This window comes from Aricia agestis, chromosome 1 (genome assembly GCF_905147365.1).
Source record: "Aricia agestis chromosome 1, ilAriAges1.1, whole genome shotgun sequence".
In the NCBI taxonomy this organism is placed as follows: domain Eukaryota; kingdom Metazoa; phylum Arthropoda; class Insecta; order Lepidoptera; family Lycaenidae; genus Aricia; species Aricia agestis.
Window position 1 is genome coordinate 20644823 of NC_056406.1, and position 21039 is coordinate 20665861.

A 21039-nucleotide genomic window follows, 5' to 3' on the forward strand; every position below is an offset into this window, starting at 1 on the left:
GACTCAATAAATACCTCATTTGGATGGCCCACTCAGATCCTGAAGTACAGACATGTCAAGAAATATTTTAGAGTTAATTATTGGCATCATATGTACACTGAAATAACTCGCATTAACAAGTATAACTACAAAGTCAAAATGTACGATAAGATTACAGGTTATAGGAGATATAATATTTTTGTCAATAAAAAACAAATATTTGTACTAATATTGTATTTTTAAATATTTAAATATATTGTTGAAGGTTATATACTTAGTCATATTAAAGACCCTCGCACACTAGCACACGAGAGTGCCGCTACTAAAAATGTAATTAATCAAATCTATGGTTGGTTTGTCACCTACGTGTAATATGTTAAGACCGCTTTCACATTACGCAATGCGATATCACAAGTCTAAACGACGAAACACAATATAAGAAAGACAGAAATGTTTACCATTTTTGTACAATATTAGACTATAATTTATTAGATAATAAGGACACTTATGTCAAAGGTATTATTATTTATTAGAATGTTTGCTGTTTACCGCATCGCATAATGTGCAAAAGTTCCAATGTTGATGTCAAACTAAAATTATTCAATAAGTTAATCAAAAAATAAAATGTTTGGTAGAACTATGTATTACGGCAAGTTATTACTTCATTACAATATTTAAAATAATTACCATTATCATGAGCGAATTTTTTGCAATCGAAAAATAGTCTTTGCGTAAGTAGGTATTACTTACGCAAATTATGTATTATAAATAATTGACAAAAAAAGTAAATATGACAAAAATAATAAACTATAAAATATAATACCTGTACAACAAAGCGTAATGAAAATCTTAAAAACAAGTGTGTCATTTCAGAAAATATTAATTTTAAATTTTTTACTATACTATAATTGATACATTTTTAATGGAGAACTGACCCCTTTATCCCATGAAACTTTAAGAAGCCAATCCAATTTATAGTATTACTACACAATAATAGTCCCCTCCTTATGGAGCTACGAATAATTTAATAACAAGTTATACGAAAACTTTACAGTTGAAGGGCCTGTTTCACCACTTCCTGATAAGGTTATCCACCGATTAACTTGACAGATCAAGTATGGAGAATCAGTCAAAAAAGTTGTGAATATATTAGGCACTTTATCAGAAAGTGGTGAAACAGGCCCTAAATGTTTTAAAATTAAAATGGATCAAGTCATATAAAACAAGTTTGCATTAAAAATATACAATTCTTTGGGCGTAATTCTAGTTATCTTTGCGCGATTTCTTTGGCGAAGCTTTGCCGGTACTGAATAGACCCTTGAACGAGGAGCGCTGCTCCTTGACTTGGAGTTCCTTGTCGATTTTCATGATGAGATCTCTGTTGCGCTTCAAGTTTTTGTCGGGTTCGTCCTTTATATCGATGGAGGAGGCGAGGGACTCGAGCGAGGTGACCGTGGAGTCGAGCTGGCGCCGGGTGACCAGGTGGGCTCCGCCAGCTGGCTCTTGGGCGCTGGACGGGGCGTCGGGCAGGGCGTCCGCGGCCAGGCGCATCAGCTCGCGCTGGGATTCCCGCGCCTCCATCAAGAATATACTCTCCTGTGTTTCCAATGGAATATTTTAATATGTAGTATTGTAAAAAAAAAAATACGACAATAGGTAAACGAAAGTGAGATCATTTATCAATTTAGCCGCTACAAAGACCACAGCCACGGAAACTCAAAGTCCGTGTAGTAAAAATAATCCTGAATTTGATATCTCTGTCGATAAACTCGAGTGTTCGAGCTTTATTTGAAGCAAGAACTGACACCGGTAAAACAAGTCCGTCAAATTTTTGTAATTATTTGTTGGGTTTGGTGAATTGTTTTTGGAAATTAAGGTGGGCAAAATTTTAAAAACATATTCATCAGTCTGCAAGCGATATCGCTTAGTTTGTAAACAAAATTTATAAATATTTATTTATTTCAACTGACCAAATGGAATTACTGCGATAATTTTTTTGGATAAATATCACTTCATTGGACCCTTCAAAGGTAGTTTATAACATTTAAAAGGTCAACTGAAATAATGTGTTAGGGCGCGTTCCGACGCGCGCGGATTCAGCGCCCGACGCGTGTTATCCCAAACGCTATAGCAATTTGAGGTTCTATAGCCTATAGTTCTATACTAACTACATAAAGCTTATTTCATAAACCACAAATACTGCGTACGCGCAGAAGACGCGCAAGTCTAAACTCGCCCTTGCTCTGTTATAACAGTCGACATACCTTAACTTCTTTGGTGATGTATTGATCCAGTTTGTCATATATCACTGCATGCAGGCCCAGTTCCTTCAGCTTTTTTATAGTGTTCTTGTCATTATTGTCGTCTCCCCAACAAAATATTACTAGTCCAGCGTCAGTAGCAAGTTTTACCTACAATAATAATTTTAATGTCATTTACTTATCATATTATTTCTTTACTGAATAAAAGTCCTGTTTTACCTGTTTAAGGTCAAATTCATCGCAATTTATGATTAGCATCATAAACAATTACCTCGTCACTTATATAAATATTTACACAGCATATAATTATCAGCAAACAGTGTCAACTGAGGGTGCTGACCTATAGCTGAGTTCGTTGACATAAAGGTTGCGATTTAAGAGGATTCCACACCGCCGTTTTTCCATACAAACGCTGTCCCCTGTTTCCTCCCTGGATAATGCCGGTAGAGTTATGTTTTTTTTTCATAAATGTCTATGGCCACTATTAGCATGTCCCTATGTTTTCTTTTTTTTCATAATTTAATTATTAAAAAAGATAAGAACGTCCAAAAACCCAAAAAAATGGCCAGATTTTCCTCTGTGTTCAAACACCCAGAAAACAAACCTGACTAGAATATACAAAAAAAATAAAACATAGGAACACAGCTCAAGCCTTGATTTAATTCTTAATGAAAAAATTACTTAAATCGGTTAAGTTTTGGAGAAGGAATCAGCGGACAACGAATCGAAGATTTTCTGTTCTTTTATTAGAACTTTTGTCGTGTTGTCTCTATCGCGCTCTGCGGTGGGAGACTTGAGATTGGTGAGACAGCAATACATTTTCAAATACCTATTTTCGATTTCTCTCTCCCCTGGTGTATCCTCTTAACCTAGGCCAAAACAAGGTCTAGCTTACCTGTGTTGGATCTCTCAGCAAATCCTCTGTATGAACTACGATTCCCAGGATGTCCGAGCTGATGGCATTCTGAACGGCGGCAGGAATCGACAGGCAGCGAGGATCGCGATACGGTTGATATTTCTCAGTAACGCCCTACGATTTTTTTAAATTAAAAGTTTGTATGCTAACACTTACATCTATGTTATGTGCATGTGGTGTTCACTTCTTAGAGAGATACATTCTCTGGCATTATTCGTTTTATACTTAATTATTTATGGCTACATGTATTGTAAATTGTATCTTGTTTTGTGAACCTAATAAAAAAAAAATCTATATAGTACCATTAATATACAGCATGAGACATGTTCAATACTCGAGGACGTGATATTTGGCTATTATATTAGTTGAAAAAAATAATATTATAAAAAAATAATATCAATTGATCACTGAGTAAATGTAGTATTTAACATTAAGTAAATAATTATTTACCCAACGCATGGACGACCGGTCGCATAGTAATTTACTAAGACTGGGTTGCACCAGAGGCGTGGGTAAAGTTAAAGTTATGGTTATAGTTAAGGTAAATTTTAAAGTTAAGTAACTTTTTTTCGCCACATGCATTTAAAACCTTGTCGAACTCTATGGTTATAGTTAAATATGGCGTCTTGATGGCGTCCATTTTTAACTTTACCCAAAGATTTGACATTTTGCACTGTAGTCAAAGTTAAAGTTACAGTTAGTTAGTTAAGTTAGTTGGTGCAATCCAGTCTTAGACTGGATTGCATCCCGCCGGACGCCATCAAGACGCCATATTTAACTATAACCATAGAGCTCGACAAGGTTTTAAATGCATGTGGCGAAAAAAGGAACTAACGCTGTCATCATACAAAAACCGCCATTTTTGACAGTTCTCCTTTACCAGCAGCGCTCCCGCCCACGCGCATTTATAACCTTGTTGGATCAGCTGTCATCTGTCAATTTCTCCGGGCAAAGTTAAAGTTAAATTTACCTTAACTATAACCATAAATTTAACTTTAACTTTACCCACGCCTCTGGTGCAACCCAGTCTATGTGTCCTGGATGATTCATTTATTTAAAGGGAAATTTGGTCAAATAATATTACATAATTATAATGAGAATCGAGTACCGTACAGAGTACTCTCCTTAAGTATTGATCATAATTATATCACCAGTCATGCTGTATAAAAAAATACTTTTTGAGTTTTTAGGTTATTATAGTTTATTACCAATTTACCACATTAACCCCGAAAACCCCGTAAAAGGGGCAAAAGGTAAAACATAGTGTTTCCGCTGCTGTGTCGGTTCCCGGCGTCTGCGTGTTTTATAAATTACTAGATGATGCCCGCAAGTCGCAACTCAATTTGGTTATCGCGCGGGAACCGTACATTTTTTCGTGATAAATAGTATCCTATGTCCTTTCCCCGGACTCAAAGTATAATTAACTTACTACGGTGAGAAACATGACAGGGTACTTGTTCTGCTTGTTTCGAGCCATGGTACAGATATCTGGGTTGAAGCACGAAAGGACAATGCGTCGCTCTCCGCCATACTTGAGGACCACTTCTAAAATCTGTGCAACAATAAATACGAGTTAAAAGAGCTTACATAAGTCAGAATATATATATATATATATCGGCCAAGTGCGAGTCGGACTCGCGCACGAAGGGTTCCGTACCGTTGTAGAGCAAAAGTAAGCCACAAATTGTGTTTTTTGTATTGATTTTAATATTATTATTAATTATTAAAGTACACATATAATAAAGGATTTTATAAAAAATTCAATTGTCTAATTGCAGGGCTGTAGCTACAGTCAGATTTGAGGTAGGGCAGCATTGGTTACAGGTAGGGCAGAAGTACAAAAAAATAATCATAATTTATTGATTTCTTAGGTTTTGGTATTTTTAAGGTAGGGCATTATGATTTTAAGGTAGGGCATTGCCCCCCAATGCCCCCCTCTAGCTACGGCCGTGTCTAATTGTTACCATTATTGAAATCGAGCAAAAAAAGGCCAAGAAAATCATGTTTCTTGTATGGAAGCCGCCCTTCATTATTAGTTTTATTTTGTTTTTGGTACCTATTTGTTGTTATAGCGGCAACAGAAATACACAATCTGTGAAAATCAAACAACGAAGTCTTAGTAATAGGGTCCCGTTTTTACGCTTTGGGTACGGAACCCTAAAAATGGTTAAATTTGTTTAATTTTCAGTAAGAGAAAATATAAAGAAAAAGAGTAGCTTTTAAGGGCAATGCTCTTGACAAATATGCTTAAAAATGATGAACTAAAGTTAGGGAAACATCTATACTAATATTATAAAGCGGAAGAGTAATCTTAATATATATATTTCTTGTGTGCGTGTGTATGTGACTGAACTCCTCCTAAACGACTGGACCAATTTTGATGAAATTTTTTGTGTGTGTTCGTGGAGATTCGAGAATGGTTTAGATTTACAGTTTGGTCTACTGGAAAATGTTTTTTCAATTAATTTCTTATTTATAAGGAGTTGTTGATTTTGGAATGTTTTACATTAGATCCGGCGGACGGCGCTATCATCGCATTCAATATTATTCTATTTCAATTTTAGTTTGTCCTGACAGATGGTGCTACGATTAATTTGAAAAAAATTTTGTTATTCAATTCATGTGCTGATTAAAATATTAAATAAATAACACATAGGCTACAATTTTAACCGACTTTCAAAATGGGGGAGGTGTTATGTTCGTTTTCTTATATTCAACGATTACTCCGCCGTTTGTTAACCGATTTTCAAAATTTTTCTTTTGGTATATAGGGTATCATCCCAATTTGGTATTATATTCAGAAAAGTGGTGATCTGATGAAGGATCCATAAGTAATCGAGGGAACTCCTCAAAACTTATAGGGAAACATATGGTGACTTCGGTTTCGTGAGAAGTATTCTAAGCATATGCTACCAACAAGTAAGATTTTGCACCGAGATATACCTGGTATACCGTGGTTCGGAAGGTGCTGAGAGAATTCCTGATTCTTTATAGATACAAGTTTGGGAGTTTCGGCGTTGTTTTAAGAACAGAAAGCATATGCTACTATGCAAATTACATTCTTCATCATCATCATCATCATCATCACTACCATATTATACCATTTCATAGTCTTTTAGATCGAGACTCGAGTTTGTCAAGCGATAATTAAAAAAAATCTATATCTACCTAATATTATAAACCTGAAGAGTATGTTTGCTTGAACGCGTCAATCTCAGAAACTACAGGTCCGATTTAAAAACTTATCTCAGTGTTAGATAGATCATTTATCGAGTAAGACTCATCATTTATCGAGATGGTTATATTATATTATTACTCTAAGACTAATACGACAGAAGAAACTCAGGAAAATGTGGGAAAAACGGGGGAAATATTTTTTATGGGAAAATGTACCTACGGATTCTGTAAAATTTCTAATTTACGCGGGCGAAGCCGCGCGGGACATCTAGTAATATTATAAAGTGGAAGAGTTTGTTTGTTTGAACGCACTAATCTCAGGAACTACTGGTTCGATTTGAAAAATTCTTTCAGTCTTAGTTAGCCCATTTATTGAGGAAGGCCATAGGCTATATTTTATTACGCTAAGACATATACTGAGCGAAGAAAAAGAGGAAAATGTTTAAAAAAACGGGGGGAAATTATTTAAACGGGGTTATTTGAACGCACTAATCTCAGGAACTACTGGTCCGATTTGAAATATTCTTTCAGTGTTAGATAGCCCATTTTCAAGGAAGGATATATGCTATATTTTATCACGCTAAGACTAATAGGAGCGAAGAAATAGAGGAAAATGTGGAAAAAAACGAGGAAAATTATTTGAAGGGGCTTATTTCACGAACTACTGGAGCAATTTTTCTGTTATTTGGCACAGATAAGAAGTAGAACACATGATTGATCATAGTCTATTTTTTGGGGACTAATTTGTCTGTGAAATATCTTATTTACGCGGGCAAAGCCGCGCGGAATGTCTAGTTTGTTATATTATGTCAATGGGAATTGTTAACCCTTAATGTCATTTGACTAGTCATAACATCCATTTTCAATGTCCGCCAAGACGAACCAAGCAAAGCGCAAGGGCACTATCTACCTTTTCTGGAAATATTTCGTCGTTCATATATTTTATCAAGATCCTTGCCATGCTGTACCTTGTCAACATAAACATTCATGTCAAAAGGGTTGTTTAACTCAAAAGTGCCATCATTTAATTCCATTGTCCATTTGAGTTCAATGTTAAACCCGACATGCTCATCCAATGATTTTAAAGCCTCTTCTAGAGTAGGGAAAGGTTGATGTTCCTCCAAATCTTCATCAAAAAATAAAGTCTCATGATTTCTTCCTTCCACTAAATGATATACCTGCAGAAATCAAGTATTTCAGTATCAAGTATATTAAAAAAAAAATCTAAATTATGTACAATTTAATAATTAATAAAAATATATAATACTACTCTAATCTACAAAGTGTTAACATTTAAATAAAAACTCATGATTTATTTTTAAATTATTTTCTCAGGCATCAGCATTGAGTAATCAAAATATAATGATAATTATTTTTGCAACAGATTGACAGATCACCTTTAACTTCTGCAAATGCTCTAGGGTCAGATCTTTCACTGGCAATTCTAGCATCTCATTGTAATCAACTTCCTTTTTGCGTTTCATTGAAATACAGACATGGAAATCATGATAAATAACGGGTATCATATCTTTACTTAGCTGGACGTCAAATTCCAACATATCAGCCCCACTGGCTGCTGCTTTTTTTAAAGAAGCTATTGTGTTTTCACGAATAGCATTACCTCTGAAATATATATGAGATTAAATATGCCAGAACAACTCTGACTCTATTAACCTAGAATTTACATTACAAATATGAATAAATTAAATTAGAAATTATTTCCATTCATGTATCTTATATCATTAAACAAGCAATTCTTGTATATCTTATATATAAAAATGGATTTTCAAATGTGTTAGTCGCGCTAAAACTCGAAAACGGCTGAACGGATTGGGCTGCTTTTAGTCTTAAAATATTCGTAGAAGTCCAGGGAAGGTTTTAAAGTGACACAAAGTTCACCGGGACAGCTAGTATAAATATATAATTGGAATCTCAGAATCGGCTCCAACGATTTTCATGAAATTTAGTATATAGGGGGTGTCAGGGGCAATAAATCGATCTAGCTAGGAATAATTTTTAGAAAATGTCATTTTATTCGTGTTTTATCAAATACCGAGCAAAGCTCGGTCAAATAGCTAGTATTCTTTAACAATAATATTTTGTACTATTCTGTTATATACATTTAAAATTTTTGGTAATAGGGTAGAAAGATACTCACTCTTTAGTTTTAAAACTTGCACCTAGTCCTCTGTGACCAACTTCGAGGCCAGTCCAAGTAGGGTCCCAATGTTTGGCAAAAGATACTGATAAGTTACAAAGGTGTTCTTCCATGGGAGAAATAATCAGGTACTCAAAATTAATGGTTCCAAGAGGTCTATGTTTGACATTACAGGTGACCGGCAGCTCCAGTGAGCCCTCAGAGGGTTTAAACATATTAGGCAATACATATGTATAGCCTATATGACACGGTGGATCTGCTTCATGAGCATTGGAGCTGTATGAATAAAAGTCTATTAAGTATGCCAGACTTTTGGGTACAGGGGCTGATACATTAATAAGTAACAAATCATTTGCTTTATATTCACGCCCAAATTGATCTTGAGGCTTCAATTGACAAATTGCTGGATCATTATCTAATGTAGCAACTTCAACACAGACCCCTGCTGGAATTTCTAAATCACCTGTATCGGTGCTAAGAGAGTTTTCGTCTATAGTAGCATCAGCACCAAAAGATAATTTCACAGGTGTCACTTTGATATTTATTGGTCTACCTGCTAAGCGACTTTTTAACTTCAAGGAATTGCTCAAAAATTTAAATTGAACTAAAGTCTGAGAAGTTAGCCATCCTCTTCCAACATTATTTTTTCCATCAAACTCCCCAAACACATCAACTGTGGGATGCAACAAAGATTCTTTAATAACTCTTGGCTGAATATTTGTCTCCCATTTACAAACAATAGTTTCATTAGATAGTTCATTTACGGAACATATGGCATAACGGTAGTGGACATCACAAGAATTAGGAATCCTAATAGATTTTGTCCACAAATTAGTACCTTCTTTATTATCAAGTTGAATAATTTTTTTGTGGTCCCATTCCCCGAGTTCTGGTGTATTGCCTGTGATGAAAACTTTTTCTTTATGTCCCACATTAGGTGCCACAACAGTAAATAACCAATCTTGGTTTTCTATGACAGATCCTTGGGAGCCTTGAGACACTTCCTTGGTAGTCATTTTTCGTAAGGTATTTTTTCTGACTTTATATATTATATTGTACCAACGGAGGAACACCACTGAATAATAAAAGTGTTTATTATGCAACCTACTGCGTTGGATCTTATCTTCGATTAGTTATTATCTTTTTCGTTTGTCAATAATTTAGTACGTTCCATATTTTTACGATTAACAAAAAATTCTGCACATATTTATAAAAACCAACTAAACTTAAAATGTTTACTCCCATTGCTTTTCTTTTTGTTGTCCATAATTACCAAGAGAAGAAATGAACAAGTTTTAATTTTACGATTTGAATGATTTGAAAATTGAATTGTACGACGAATTTGACATTGACATTTCCTATTAAACCACAGAATAAATAAACCTGCAGTTAGGGATGTAAAATTATCGATTAAGGAAATAATCGACTAAAAATATATTTAAGGTTCTAATTACACTTAAACAAATCAAGAACATTACAGAATAATAAAAAATACATAATTTAACAGATTCATAATTTTAAGTAAAATTACTAAGACGATGTATTTTCATGTTGAAGGTCATCTCCTTCGCTTCTCTTAAACCTTGTGCGCGCATATGGCGCTTATTCCACTTGTCCTATTTAGGAAGTCCTAGCTAGGATCCTAAAAAATTTAGTCAAGTGGAATAACATTTAGAAAGCTAGGATCCTAAGTGGATATATTTTTTATGTATGTACAACGATTACTCCGCCGTTTATAAACCGATTTTCAAAAAATTTCTTTTGTTGTACATTGTATTGTTCCGAGTAGGTATCATGTTCACAAAAGTGGTGGTCTGGTGATGGAAACCATGAGAAATCGAGGTGACTCCTTGATATTCAAATGGGAAAATATGGTCCCAGAAAACGTTCAAAATCTTTCGGTTAATAAATTTAAAAAAGTAGTCAAAGAACGTTTTGTGCCAAAGCCTATTATAAGGTCAATGATTTCATAAACGATGGCACATCTTGGGAGTAGAATGCTGAATGACTGCTTGCAAGGCTACTTCTACATGACTTACAATTATTATGTTTACATTGTATAATTTTTAGTTACAGCATTGTAAATTTTATTTTAAAAGATAATTTTTTTTCTCACTTTTTTTGGTAAAAAGTGGGCCCCGTGCGAGTTTCTACGCCGGTTCTTCTCGTCGGCTTAGTTCCCGAACCGGTGGTAGACACCATGTATTCTGAAAATATATTTTGTTTTAGATTTGTTCAAAAATAAAGCAATTTTGATTTTGATTTTTCAAAACACCAACTGTAAGTATAGAAAACCTTAAGGACAGCTAAAAAGAGTAAAATTATTATTTTTAAATTCAGAATAGGTATAACTGCAACTTATATACTTAGGACTGGTACTGACTTCAAAATTATGAAGATTGAGTACAGAATAAGGATTATTTAATACTTTTTAGTATAATATATGTAATACATTTAAGTATAATCTTAAATGAACTAAAAAGCAATAATTGCTTCAGTACAAATGAAGTTGGGATAGCTCCTTTAACCAAAATAGTATTTATTCTACTTTTTCTTTAAAAATTTTCAATGAAATGTTTGCTACATATTGTTGAGCTTTTCTTGGGATTCCAACCAACACGCCCAATTAATTTCAGCCATTTTACTCTTATTAGATGATCTTGAGGGAATCTGTAAAACAAATGATTATGATAATATATAAATATAAACCTTCCTCTAGTTTTAGAGTCACTCTACATTATAGTTGTCATATTATATTAGCTATATTATACTATATTATATTAGTTAAAATAAGATATTAAGTCCTTTTTAGTCCGGCCGCACATTTTCCGAATTTATGATCACAAAAATTTGGACGCCCCGCCCCGCTCATACATTTGACACGTCAGAAATTCTTTTAGTATGATGCAATGAGTTTCTAAAATACTAGAGTAGCAATGTCTTACAAAAGATTCTCATAAATGCGTAACCACTTTTTTGTTCAAAAGACAATGTCAAGTCATATATTCGTTATGTCATTATGTATGTGAGATATGCCTGCAGGCATCTTCGAAGTGGCAACGCGTTGCTACCGTAAACTTCCAATCTAGTTACGTTAGTAACATAGAAAAAGATGTCTTAACTCATAAGTTCTAAGTACCGTTAAACCACTAATAGTACTAATAGGTAACATCAATGTTGCTTGCAATTATTACATCTGATTTTAATATGGACATTTATTATCAAAATGTAAGAGGCCTTCGGACTAAAACTAATGAAGTCTATCTTAATATTCTACATTCTAATTATAAAATTATTGTATTTACTGAGACATGGCTGAATGCGGGAGTGTGTGCAAGCGAATTATTTAATGACAACTACGTCGTTTATCGCAGAGACCGCTGCTCTACTTCCAATAATAAGTCTGACGGAGGAGGAGTCCTAAAAGCGGTATCGCGAGACATACAATCCGTTCGTATGAATGCTTGAGAAACAGACTGCGAGGACCTTTGGGTCCAATTAAATGTGGAAATTAATAATACTCGAAAGAAACTCGCATTGTGCGCTGTGTACCTCCCGCCTCCAGTCAACCCATTAAGCTTATCAATGTTCTTGAATAATGCCGGCAATGTTCTTAACCTTATGGATGATATTATTATGATTGGAGATTTTAACGTTGGTTTTATCGATTGGTCATGCGTTGGTGACTTCAATTATTTGATACCTAATAACTGCAATAATACTCTGGGAAATGCTTTAATAGACTTTATTAATTGCAACGGCCTATATCAGTTTAACAATATCCGTAACTGTGATGGTAAATTACTTGATTTAATACTTACTAATCTCCAGGGAGCGTCACTAAAACAAGCCCCGGATCTTCTCAGTAGACTTGACCCTAAGCATCCCAATTTATTAATTTCCATGCATCCAATCAGCACGAATTTTTTGAAACCCAAGTGTCGTCGGGGTTATAACTTTTTTAAAGCTGACTATACCAGCATCAATGATAAACTTTCTTCCATTAACTGGTCGGATAGCTTATCAGGCTATAGCGATGTTGACGGAATGGTCGATTATGTAAATAGCAAACTGTATGATGTTTTCGAAAGTTACGTTCCTAAACGTAATATAGCGCACTCCCGCTTTCCACCTTGGTTTACTAAACCACTTATTAAGCTCAGACGTGAACAAGATAAAATAAGACGTCGTTATCTAAAATATAAAAATCCTAGAGATAAGCTCGAATTCGATATAATTAGGAGTCGTTGTCATAAACTACTGAAAAGATGTTATGTTAACTACATAAATAAATTGGATAGTAATATTAAACAAAACCCCAAGGCCTTCTGGAGCTTTATCAAGAACAAACGAAAGGGCAAATCGTATTTGCCCAGTCAAATGTTTCTCGACCAAAGTAGTGCTAGTACCGGTCCCGATATCGCCAATCTCTTTGCATCTCACTTCTCCTCAGTTTACGTCCCCAGTACGGTCTGTGCCCAGCGACCTGCTGTGAGTAATGGGCAATCATTGGGAGGAATCAACATCACCGACTCAATGGTCCTTAGACAAATTAACAAACTGGACATTAACAAGGGGGCAGGGCCCGATGGCATCCCACCTATTTTTATTAAAAAATGCAGTAAAAACTTAGCATACCCGCTTGCTCTCATTTTTAACTATTCTTTGAGCACTGGTAAGTTCCCTTCGCTCTGGAAGAGAGCTAGAGTGGTCCCAGTATACAAAAAAGGCGATGAAAGCAATGTTTCCAATTATAGACCAATCTGTATTTTATCCTGCTTTTCCAAGCTCTTTAAATGTCTCGTTTACCCAATTTTCATTGTTTCATCTCACTTCGAGCCAATTCTCAACGACTTCCAACACGGTTTCAGAAAGAACAGATCAACAGAGACAAATCTCCTTGCATACACGTCATACATTTCGCATGCAGTCGATTCGAGGTTGCAGGTTGACGCAATATATACTGACTTTTCCTCCGCATTTGACAGAGTGGATCACGCGTTATTGATTTGTAAACTGGAGACGTGTGGTATTTTTGGTGCCCTACTAGCCTGGTTTACTTCATACCTAAATGGCAGAATACATTTCGTATGTATAGATGGTTTTGAGTCACTGCTCTATCTTGCTCTATCTGGAGTTCCCCAGGGATCCCATCTAGGTCCCTTACTATTCTCAGTATTTATAAACGATGTTGTTCAGGTGATAAAATATTGTATGCGTTCAATGTTCGCTGACGATCTCAAATTATATATGATTGTACACTCACCAAAGGAGTCGTTACTTCTGCAAAGGGATCTAGACAGTATTAGCAGATGGTGTTCTGACAATAAAATGACATTAAATCCTAAAAAGTGCTTTCATGTTAAATTTACTAGAAAAAAGTTACCATATCCCTCCAAGTATTTTTTGGATGGGTGTACTCTCGATGAAGTCAATGAAATACGTGACCTCGGTGTCACTCTGGACACGAAGCTCACCTTCAACTCTCACGTGAATAACATCGTTAATAAGGCGTCGCAGATGATGGGATTTATAAAACGTAACAGCAAGGATTTCTCTATTAACACAAAAGTCACCCTTTTTAACACACTAGTAAGGAGCCATCTCGAATACGCTAGCTCCATTCGGAACCCTGCTACCGCCGTTCTGTCGCAGCGAATTGAATCAATACAAAGGTCGTTTACAAGGCATCTAGCTTTCACAAGCAGCGGTATATCTCATAGGGCACCGTATATTCAACGTCTCGGGTTCTTTAAAATTTGTTGTCTTAAAGTGAGGAGAACTACTCACTGTCTTTTACTTCTCCATAAAATTGTCAATGGCCATACAGGTTGCACTGAACTCCTGCATTATTTGTCATTGACCGTACCTTACAACTTACCACGTAAACCTATTACTAAAATCCTAAGGGGTCCTGATTCCAAAACCAATCTAGGATCTAATGCTCCCATCTCCAAAATGTGTAGTAAATATTGTACGATCAACAACGCATTGACCGATATCGACATCTTTCATGATTCATTTAGCCAGTTCAAAAACAAAATTTGCAAGCACTATTATGTGGTGAATGACATCGAAAAATGATAATCATGAAATATGTATAAGTATCCCGATAACTCTATCATTTAATTTTTTTTTTTTTTAATGAACTCTATGTTGATTAAGTTACGACTGGATGTAATTTGCTTTAATTTAATTTTTCGCAGATTTTCGATTTTTAATAATTACGAATAAGTAGTATTAATTTACTATTATTAACTAAATTTATTAATATCGCCTAAAATTTTAAATACTTTTACTTATATGACCTTGTTTTAGAATTGTGTTCATATTTTCTAACTTTATTTCATCTAAACTGCTCTTAGTTAAGATTTAAATGTATTGTCATAGTTTTAAGTTATTTTTTATTATGTTATTTAGTTTGTTATCACAGTAATAATCATTTGCATGAAATTTTATTTAATTCATAATCATATTTAACGATTTAATTGTGTTTAGTTATAAAATCAATTTTTTTATTGTATATTTTGTAGAGCTATATTCGTGAATGCTGTGTCGCCTGTTAAGGTACATGCATCGGTACAAATTAGGTAATATTATTGTGTCAAGGTTTTAATGTATGTACTGTTTGGTGTCCTTAATTTAAATAAATAAATATCATTGGTATGATGGGTCTACAACAAAATATATGAACAGAGTGCGTTCCGCCGGGCGTCCGAATTTTTCTGATCAGAAATTTCGGATAATGTGCGGCCGGGCTTAAGGTGATAAATATAAAGGTAAATGATTTTTATTTTAGTTTTATGTTATTGTAAAATATCGATAAGCATATCGATAAATTTGATTCAAGCACTATGACCATACCATGATTACGAAAAACTTTTACTATGGGACCAACTCAATTCGGCAAAAGAATCAACTGTTTGGCAAAATCGTAACTAGGCAATAGATAAACATTTATAATATTATATAACCAGATGTTAAGTTGGAAAAAGACAAATATATCTGCGAAAACCGCATTCAAATCGGAACAAACATACAGACAGGCAGACAAAAACTAGCCACAGTTTTGGCTTCTATAGCGATGTAGTGACAGTCCCTGCATATTTTTTGAATATCTGTAAGAAGGAAAAAAAGGCACCTATTCCTAAGACCTCGATGTCATAATGTCTGTCTCGGCTGTATATCTCAATAACCGCTACACTTCTGAAATTTTCACAGATTGTGTATGTCTGTTACCGCTATAATTTCAGATACTAAAACAAATTAAATTAAATATTTAAGGGGGCTCCCACTCAGCAAACGTTATTTTTTGCTATTTTTTGCTCGATATCAATAATGGCAACAGGTACTACGTAGGCACTTGAAAAGTACAAAATACGCCATCGTATTTATACTTTAACAATTAATAATAAAATTAAAATAAACTAAATAATTAAGGATTCGTACCAAAACACATTATTTGCCTAATTTTGATTTGCTCTATTATGTGGAATTTTGAACCCCTCTACTACAAAAGGCTGCACGTAAATTTTCGTAATTTTTTTTCTAAACCTTATTTACCACTAGAACTTTACTTGTTTCAAAAATAAACCAGAATGACTTAGTAGTTTTTGCAAAAAATCTAATTATAGATTCTTTCCCATAAGTACAACATTTTCATAATTTTTTTTTCACCTTAAATATACATTTTTATAAAAAATTTAATGAGGATTTATTGTTACTCCTCTTAAAATCTATCGGATGATATATTTTTTCACATCAAAATCGATCTATTTTGCGAATGTCCACTATTTAGCGATTTCGGACCACTGTGCGGCAGGACTGCAAGGCGGTGAATGGGCCTTTTTATACAACTTGTTTAATGGAGATTAGTGATTTTTGAAAAAAATATTCTTGAACGCGGAAAAACACAATGGCGGGCATTAGGTCGGCCAGGCTCCATATACTTAAAAATCTTTATACCTACTTTTTTTACGTCCGAGCTTTATACCCCTTTACTATAAACCTTTCATACATTACAAAAGCAATATCACCAGTTTCAACTTTCAGCGCAAATACGAACGATTTTGCTTGGACGCGGTCACAGCGCGGCTTACCGCGGCCGCAAGCCCCGCCCCCTCCGCCACCGCTTCTGTGAGCGCGCGGACAGGAGGCAGCCATTACGCGATCAGTTGTAACTTGTAAATTATTTACAACAGCCGCGTATACCGCGTGAAATTATGTCTATCAATACTGAGATATTTATTCAAACAGTGCAAAATTATCCAGTTTTGTATGATACATCACATAAAGACTATAAAAATAACAGAATTAAAAATAAAATATGGAACAGTATTGCTGACATAATTGGACAAAGTGATGGTAAGCAAAAAATTGTATTAGATCTATGAATTAGGTAAGTTCTTACGCTGCGTCATTGAAATAATCAGCAAAGCGTTCGCGAATTAAAAATTTATAGTTTGAGGATCTTCTACTGCTCGGCAAAAAATCTTCGAATCTATGTTCACGCTGTTCTTCAACCGGGTAATTATTAATTACTTACCCCGTTATTATCCGAACATATTATGTTCGGATTTTCTTTATATTAAAAAGTTGTGTAAATACACACGTGCGGCCTTTAGGGAGCATACCCATACTACGTGACCTACTTTTAAGGATTTTTGATCCCCCCCTCCCCCTGTACGCGTAGTATATGCCAAGACACCCCCCCTCCCCTTCAATTGTTCACGAATCACGTGGTATTGACAATAATAATTTATTAAGTTATTTATTACAAACTCAGAGTATTTGCATGTTTATAATAATTATTAATACTTAATTAAATATGGGAATAAAAATAACGATCACCAAAACATACTTTGATACCCAATAGTTTGCTGAAAAGAAATACATGACACCAATATTTATAATAATTATTACTATTTAATAAAATATGGGAATAAAAATAACGATCACCAAAAAATACTTTGATACCCAATAGTTTGCCGAAAGGAAACTCTTGACACCAATATTAAAGATATACTATACAAGGTGTAACAAAACTAAGTGATAATGTGTACGTGTTCCTTATAGTGAGTTTACTGTGAAAGTAGCAGCGCTGAATGAGCAAATTTTTTTTCACTTTTGTAGATAAGTAATTTGGTCGCGTTTAAAGTTAAACCCAACCGACAGATCACAATTAACATTGAATTGACATGATCCGACTACATGAGGTTGGTCTGTCATTTGTCAACTACCTAGGAACCAAATTGTAATCGAACACCAAACACATATTATAGTAGCTTGACAGCTTCACCAAACTTCGAAATGCCTAACAAGTGACTACAGTGCCTGTTTTTTTTAATGGCTGTTGGCTATAAATAACCATAATAAATGCCAGTATCAAGTATTAAATGGCAAGAAAAAAAAAATCGTATGACTTTTCTCTCGGCGAAATTGACTACGTGACAAAACTCTAGACCCCCTTCCCCCCCTCTTGTGACCGAGCGTAGTATTTTTAAGACCCCCCCCCCCCCCCGGCCCCCTCCTAAATGGGTCACGACTCACGTAGTATGGGTATGTTCCCTTACTACTACTATTGACGTAATACTTTCGTTTCCATCGGTCTGTGGAAAACCATAAATTAGCGTTTAAAATACCGAAGGCATTTTCAACCACTCTTTTAGCATTCCTAGGTTGGTGTTAAATTTTCTTTTCTTCGGTCATACCGTGCCTGTGTTTCAGGGTATGGTCTCATCATATAAGAGCTCATTGATGCAAATGCCTGATCTCCAATGAGAACGCGCAATTGACTTTTCAAAAATACCTCCACCACTATTTTTTCCATAACCACCTACATCAATACAAAGAAATTTGTAATTATTAGGGCCAACAATTGCCAATAAAACGAACGATTTTTTTTTTAGGTAGGAAAAGTAATTGGACCCTGTTTTAGGTGGGTATTTTACAGTAACATGTTTTCCATCAATACTTCCACAGCAATTTGGAAATCGCCATTTTTCATTAAATCCAGACCATAAAGTTAATATACCTAGCGGAATAGAGAAACAAAGGCCTGAGCAAGAGAGATGTCACTATCAGTAACACTGCGTGGTAAAAAGAGACGTGTGATACATGCCAGCAGCACCCTTTTTTTGACGTCCAGTCGGCACGTGCCGCACGTTGACAATTTAATCTCATAGAAATCATGTTCAATCATGCTTGTGTTAAAGTGTATATACGTACACATATTTTTACACACAGATAAAACCAAAAGTTGGTACTTGGCTCACGAGTCACGCATATTTAAATAAATGGGTTGCAAATGTCTCCATATTATACTTTGCCAAACTTCTTCAATAATGACACTAACCGCTAACGGTAGAAAATCCAATGCGAAAGCTATGATGACCAATGGTGCTAAAAGTGTCTCCGGTTGCCAGATATCTAAAACAAAAATTATTTATTTTCAGGAGATCATTTAAAAAAAAAGTGGAAAAACTTGAGAGATGCCTATAGTAAGCATCTTCGAACATGCAAAACAACCACTGGACAAGCAGCAAAGCTTGTCGATCGATACAAAACTTGGCCATGGGCTAATCTAATGTCGTTTCTACGACAACACTTAGAATTTGCCGAGACTTCGTCAAATATTATTGAAAACACTGAAGAAGCTGGCTCTTCCCAAGCTATTGATAGGACTTCGCCAATTAATACAACTCAGTCTGACACGCATGTGCATAGTTGGCGCAAACGGACGTCTGACGGGTCTCAGACACAAGTTGATAAAGTTATAGAATTTATGAAAAACAATAGAGAAGACGAAGATGATATAGAGTTACTTTTTAAATCTTATGCAAAAAAGTTAAAAAAAATGTCTGATCGCCGTCAAGCCCTTGTAAAGTTTGAGATAGCCAAAATAATGTTGAAAGCAGAACTCGAAGAATCTCATGAGATGCAGTTAATATCTGGTGATGTAAGACATTCGGAAAACATGGTGTTGAAAGTAGAGCAGCCTCTAAGTAGTGCTGGCTCATGTGTAGACGATTCAAAATATATTATATCGTCATCGTCTCCAGCTTCTGAAAGCGAAGGAGAAAACAAAGGAGACAGAGAATGGTTGCTAAGCTAAGCACAGAAAAGTTTTGGGTTGGCATTTGAATCACGCATTATAGGTAGAGGGGCGGGAACGGTGGCATTTTGTAGGGGTTAGTTATTCCTTTCAAATGACACCTGATTTGTGTCTAGGAGATGCATAGTTTTTTTTAATACATGTTTGAAGTTACGTGTGACGGAACGTTATTTTTTGTTAACGTGTCTTTAATAATAATTTTTCACAATAGTTACGTTTTGTTTTATGCGTAATTTGTTGTAAAATGTATTTAAGTGTCATAAATATAAGAACAGTATACAATTCTTTATAGCATTTACATTAGGTAATTAATTATAGCAATGTATCACTCCGTGCTGGCCCAATACGACTTGGTTGGGTTGGGTTAGATGGCTAAGGCGCCTTAGCCATCGTGGTTATTTTTTGTGAACCACCCAGAAATAGGAGCCCCGCATAGCGGGGCTCCGTCGACTAATAATTGAAGCCAGTGGTTATAATATTGACGACCTCTGTGGCTCAGTGGTGAGCGCGTTGGTAGCTCAAGCCGGGGGTCGCGGGTTCGAATCCCGCCGACGGAACAAAAAAAAAGTTTTCAATGTTCCCGGGTCTGGATGTGTATTAAATATGTGTATGATATAATAAAAATCTTAAATATATGTATAGTATAAAAGTATTAAATATATTTCCGTTGTCTGGTACCTGTAACACAAGTCCTTTAGGTACTTAGCACGGGGCCAGACTGACGTGGTGTGAAGCGTCCATATAAAAAAAAAAAAAAAAAAAAATATTATATTTATAAAAAATATCGGGGGTGCAATTAAACATTTAGTTAGTTTACCAGGGTGCAAACAAGTGCCTATAATTTGTTACGCAAGGGCGATAGGGCATTGCATTCCTGCAGATGCCCTCAGCGTCGGAGCTGTATATTTACAATATAAGACATAGAACTGAGTTTGTCCACAGACAAAAAATACTAATTTTGTCGTAAGTCCACTAATTTGGTTGTTTTATTGAACATAATCTCAAAAACTAAAAAAAAAATTAGTGGTAACTACTGATTTCCTAACTTTAGAGAGGGGGTAGGGGGGTCCCCCTTCGCCCCCCCCCTCCCCCCTCCTCTCCCGCCCCCGTCCTATAATGCGTAATTCAAATGTTTAAAAAAAATATATCTTTAATTAATACAATGTAGTTTTCATTACCTACGTACATACACTTAAATACTAAAGACCTATTAAAATAAAAATACCAGCAGTACCTAAGTAAAAAAAATACCCAGAAGTCCCGGTTCTCCCGGTTCCTTCAACAAGTATTCCCGAAAATCCCGGGATGCAAGAAGAACACCGGTTCTTCATTCCCTAGTGACAATAATTGATGGGTTGTCAGCATCACAAAATTTTTCTACCATTCAGTACAATTTTATACCATAAACAATATTTTCTACCAAAAATCACAAATT

The 21039-nt window shown here is 35.1% G+C and overlaps 2 protein-coding genes across 3 annotated transcripts; one reads left to right on the forward strand and one right to left on the reverse strand.

The window, feature by feature from the left end:
• Positions 1 to 14: 14 nt before the first annotated feature.
• On the reverse strand, positions 15 to 9795 carry LOC121738113 (glycerophosphocholine phosphodiesterase GPCPD1). Of its 2 annotated transcripts, XM_042130005.1 has the most exons (8): positions 8492 to 9795; positions 7731 to 7956; positions 7302 to 7511; positions 4586 to 4708; positions 3136 to 3270; positions 2244 to 2390; positions 1164 to 1575; positions 867 to 1035 (listed from the first exon to the last, which is right to left on the reverse strand). In XM_042130005.1, exons 1-7 carry the CDS (start codon positions 9505 to 9507, stop codon positions 1243 to 1245), a joined length of 2190 nt encoding a protein of 729 aa, XP_041985939.1. In that variant the 5' UTR covers positions 9508 to 9795; the 3' UTR covers positions 867 to 1035; positions 1164 to 1242. The 2 variants fall into 2 exon arrangements, with proteins under 2 accessions (XP_041986011.1, XP_041985939.1); XM_042130077.1 differs by lacking the exons at positions 867 to 1035; positions 1164 to 1575 and adding an exon at positions 15 to 39 and having other exon boundaries at positions 8492 to 9794.
• A 6813-nt stretch (positions 9796 to 16608) lies between these two features.
• LOC121728022 lies at positions 16609 to 19714 on the forward strand. The gene is made up of 2 exons (XM_042116118.1): positions 16609 to 16855; positions 18946 to 19714. The coding sequence occupies exons 1-2, from the start codon at positions 16714 to 16716 to the stop codon at positions 19602 to 19604; spliced, it is 801 nt and encodes a 266-aa protein (XP_041972052.1). The 5' UTR covers positions 16609 to 16713; the 3' UTR covers positions 19605 to 19714.
• Positions 19715 to 21039: the final 1325 nt, after the last annotated feature.

Excerpts from the sequence above, each read along its gene's own strand:
- LOC121728022 (XM_042116118.1), top strand. The coding sequence starts at position 16,714 with ATGTCTATCAATACTGAGATATTTATTCAAACAGTGCAAAATTATCCA. Across the intron at positions 16,856-18,945 it reads CATAATTGGACAAAGTGATG|GAGATCATTTAAAAAAAAAG; the intron begins GTAAGCAAAAAA and ends ATTTATTTTCAG.
- LOC121738113 (XM_042130005.1), bottom strand. The coding sequence starts at position 9,507 with ATGACTACCAAGGAAGTGTCTCAAGGCTCCCAAGGATCTGTCATAGAA. Across the intron at positions 2,391-3,135 it reads TGCTGAGAGATCCAACACAG|GTAAAACTTGCTACTGACGC; the intron begins GTAAGCTAGACC and ends TTATTATTGTAG. Across the intron at positions 1,576-2,243 it reads ACATCACCAAAGAAGTTAAG|GAGAGTATATTCTTGATGGA; the intron begins GTATGTCGACTG and ends TTGGAAACACAG.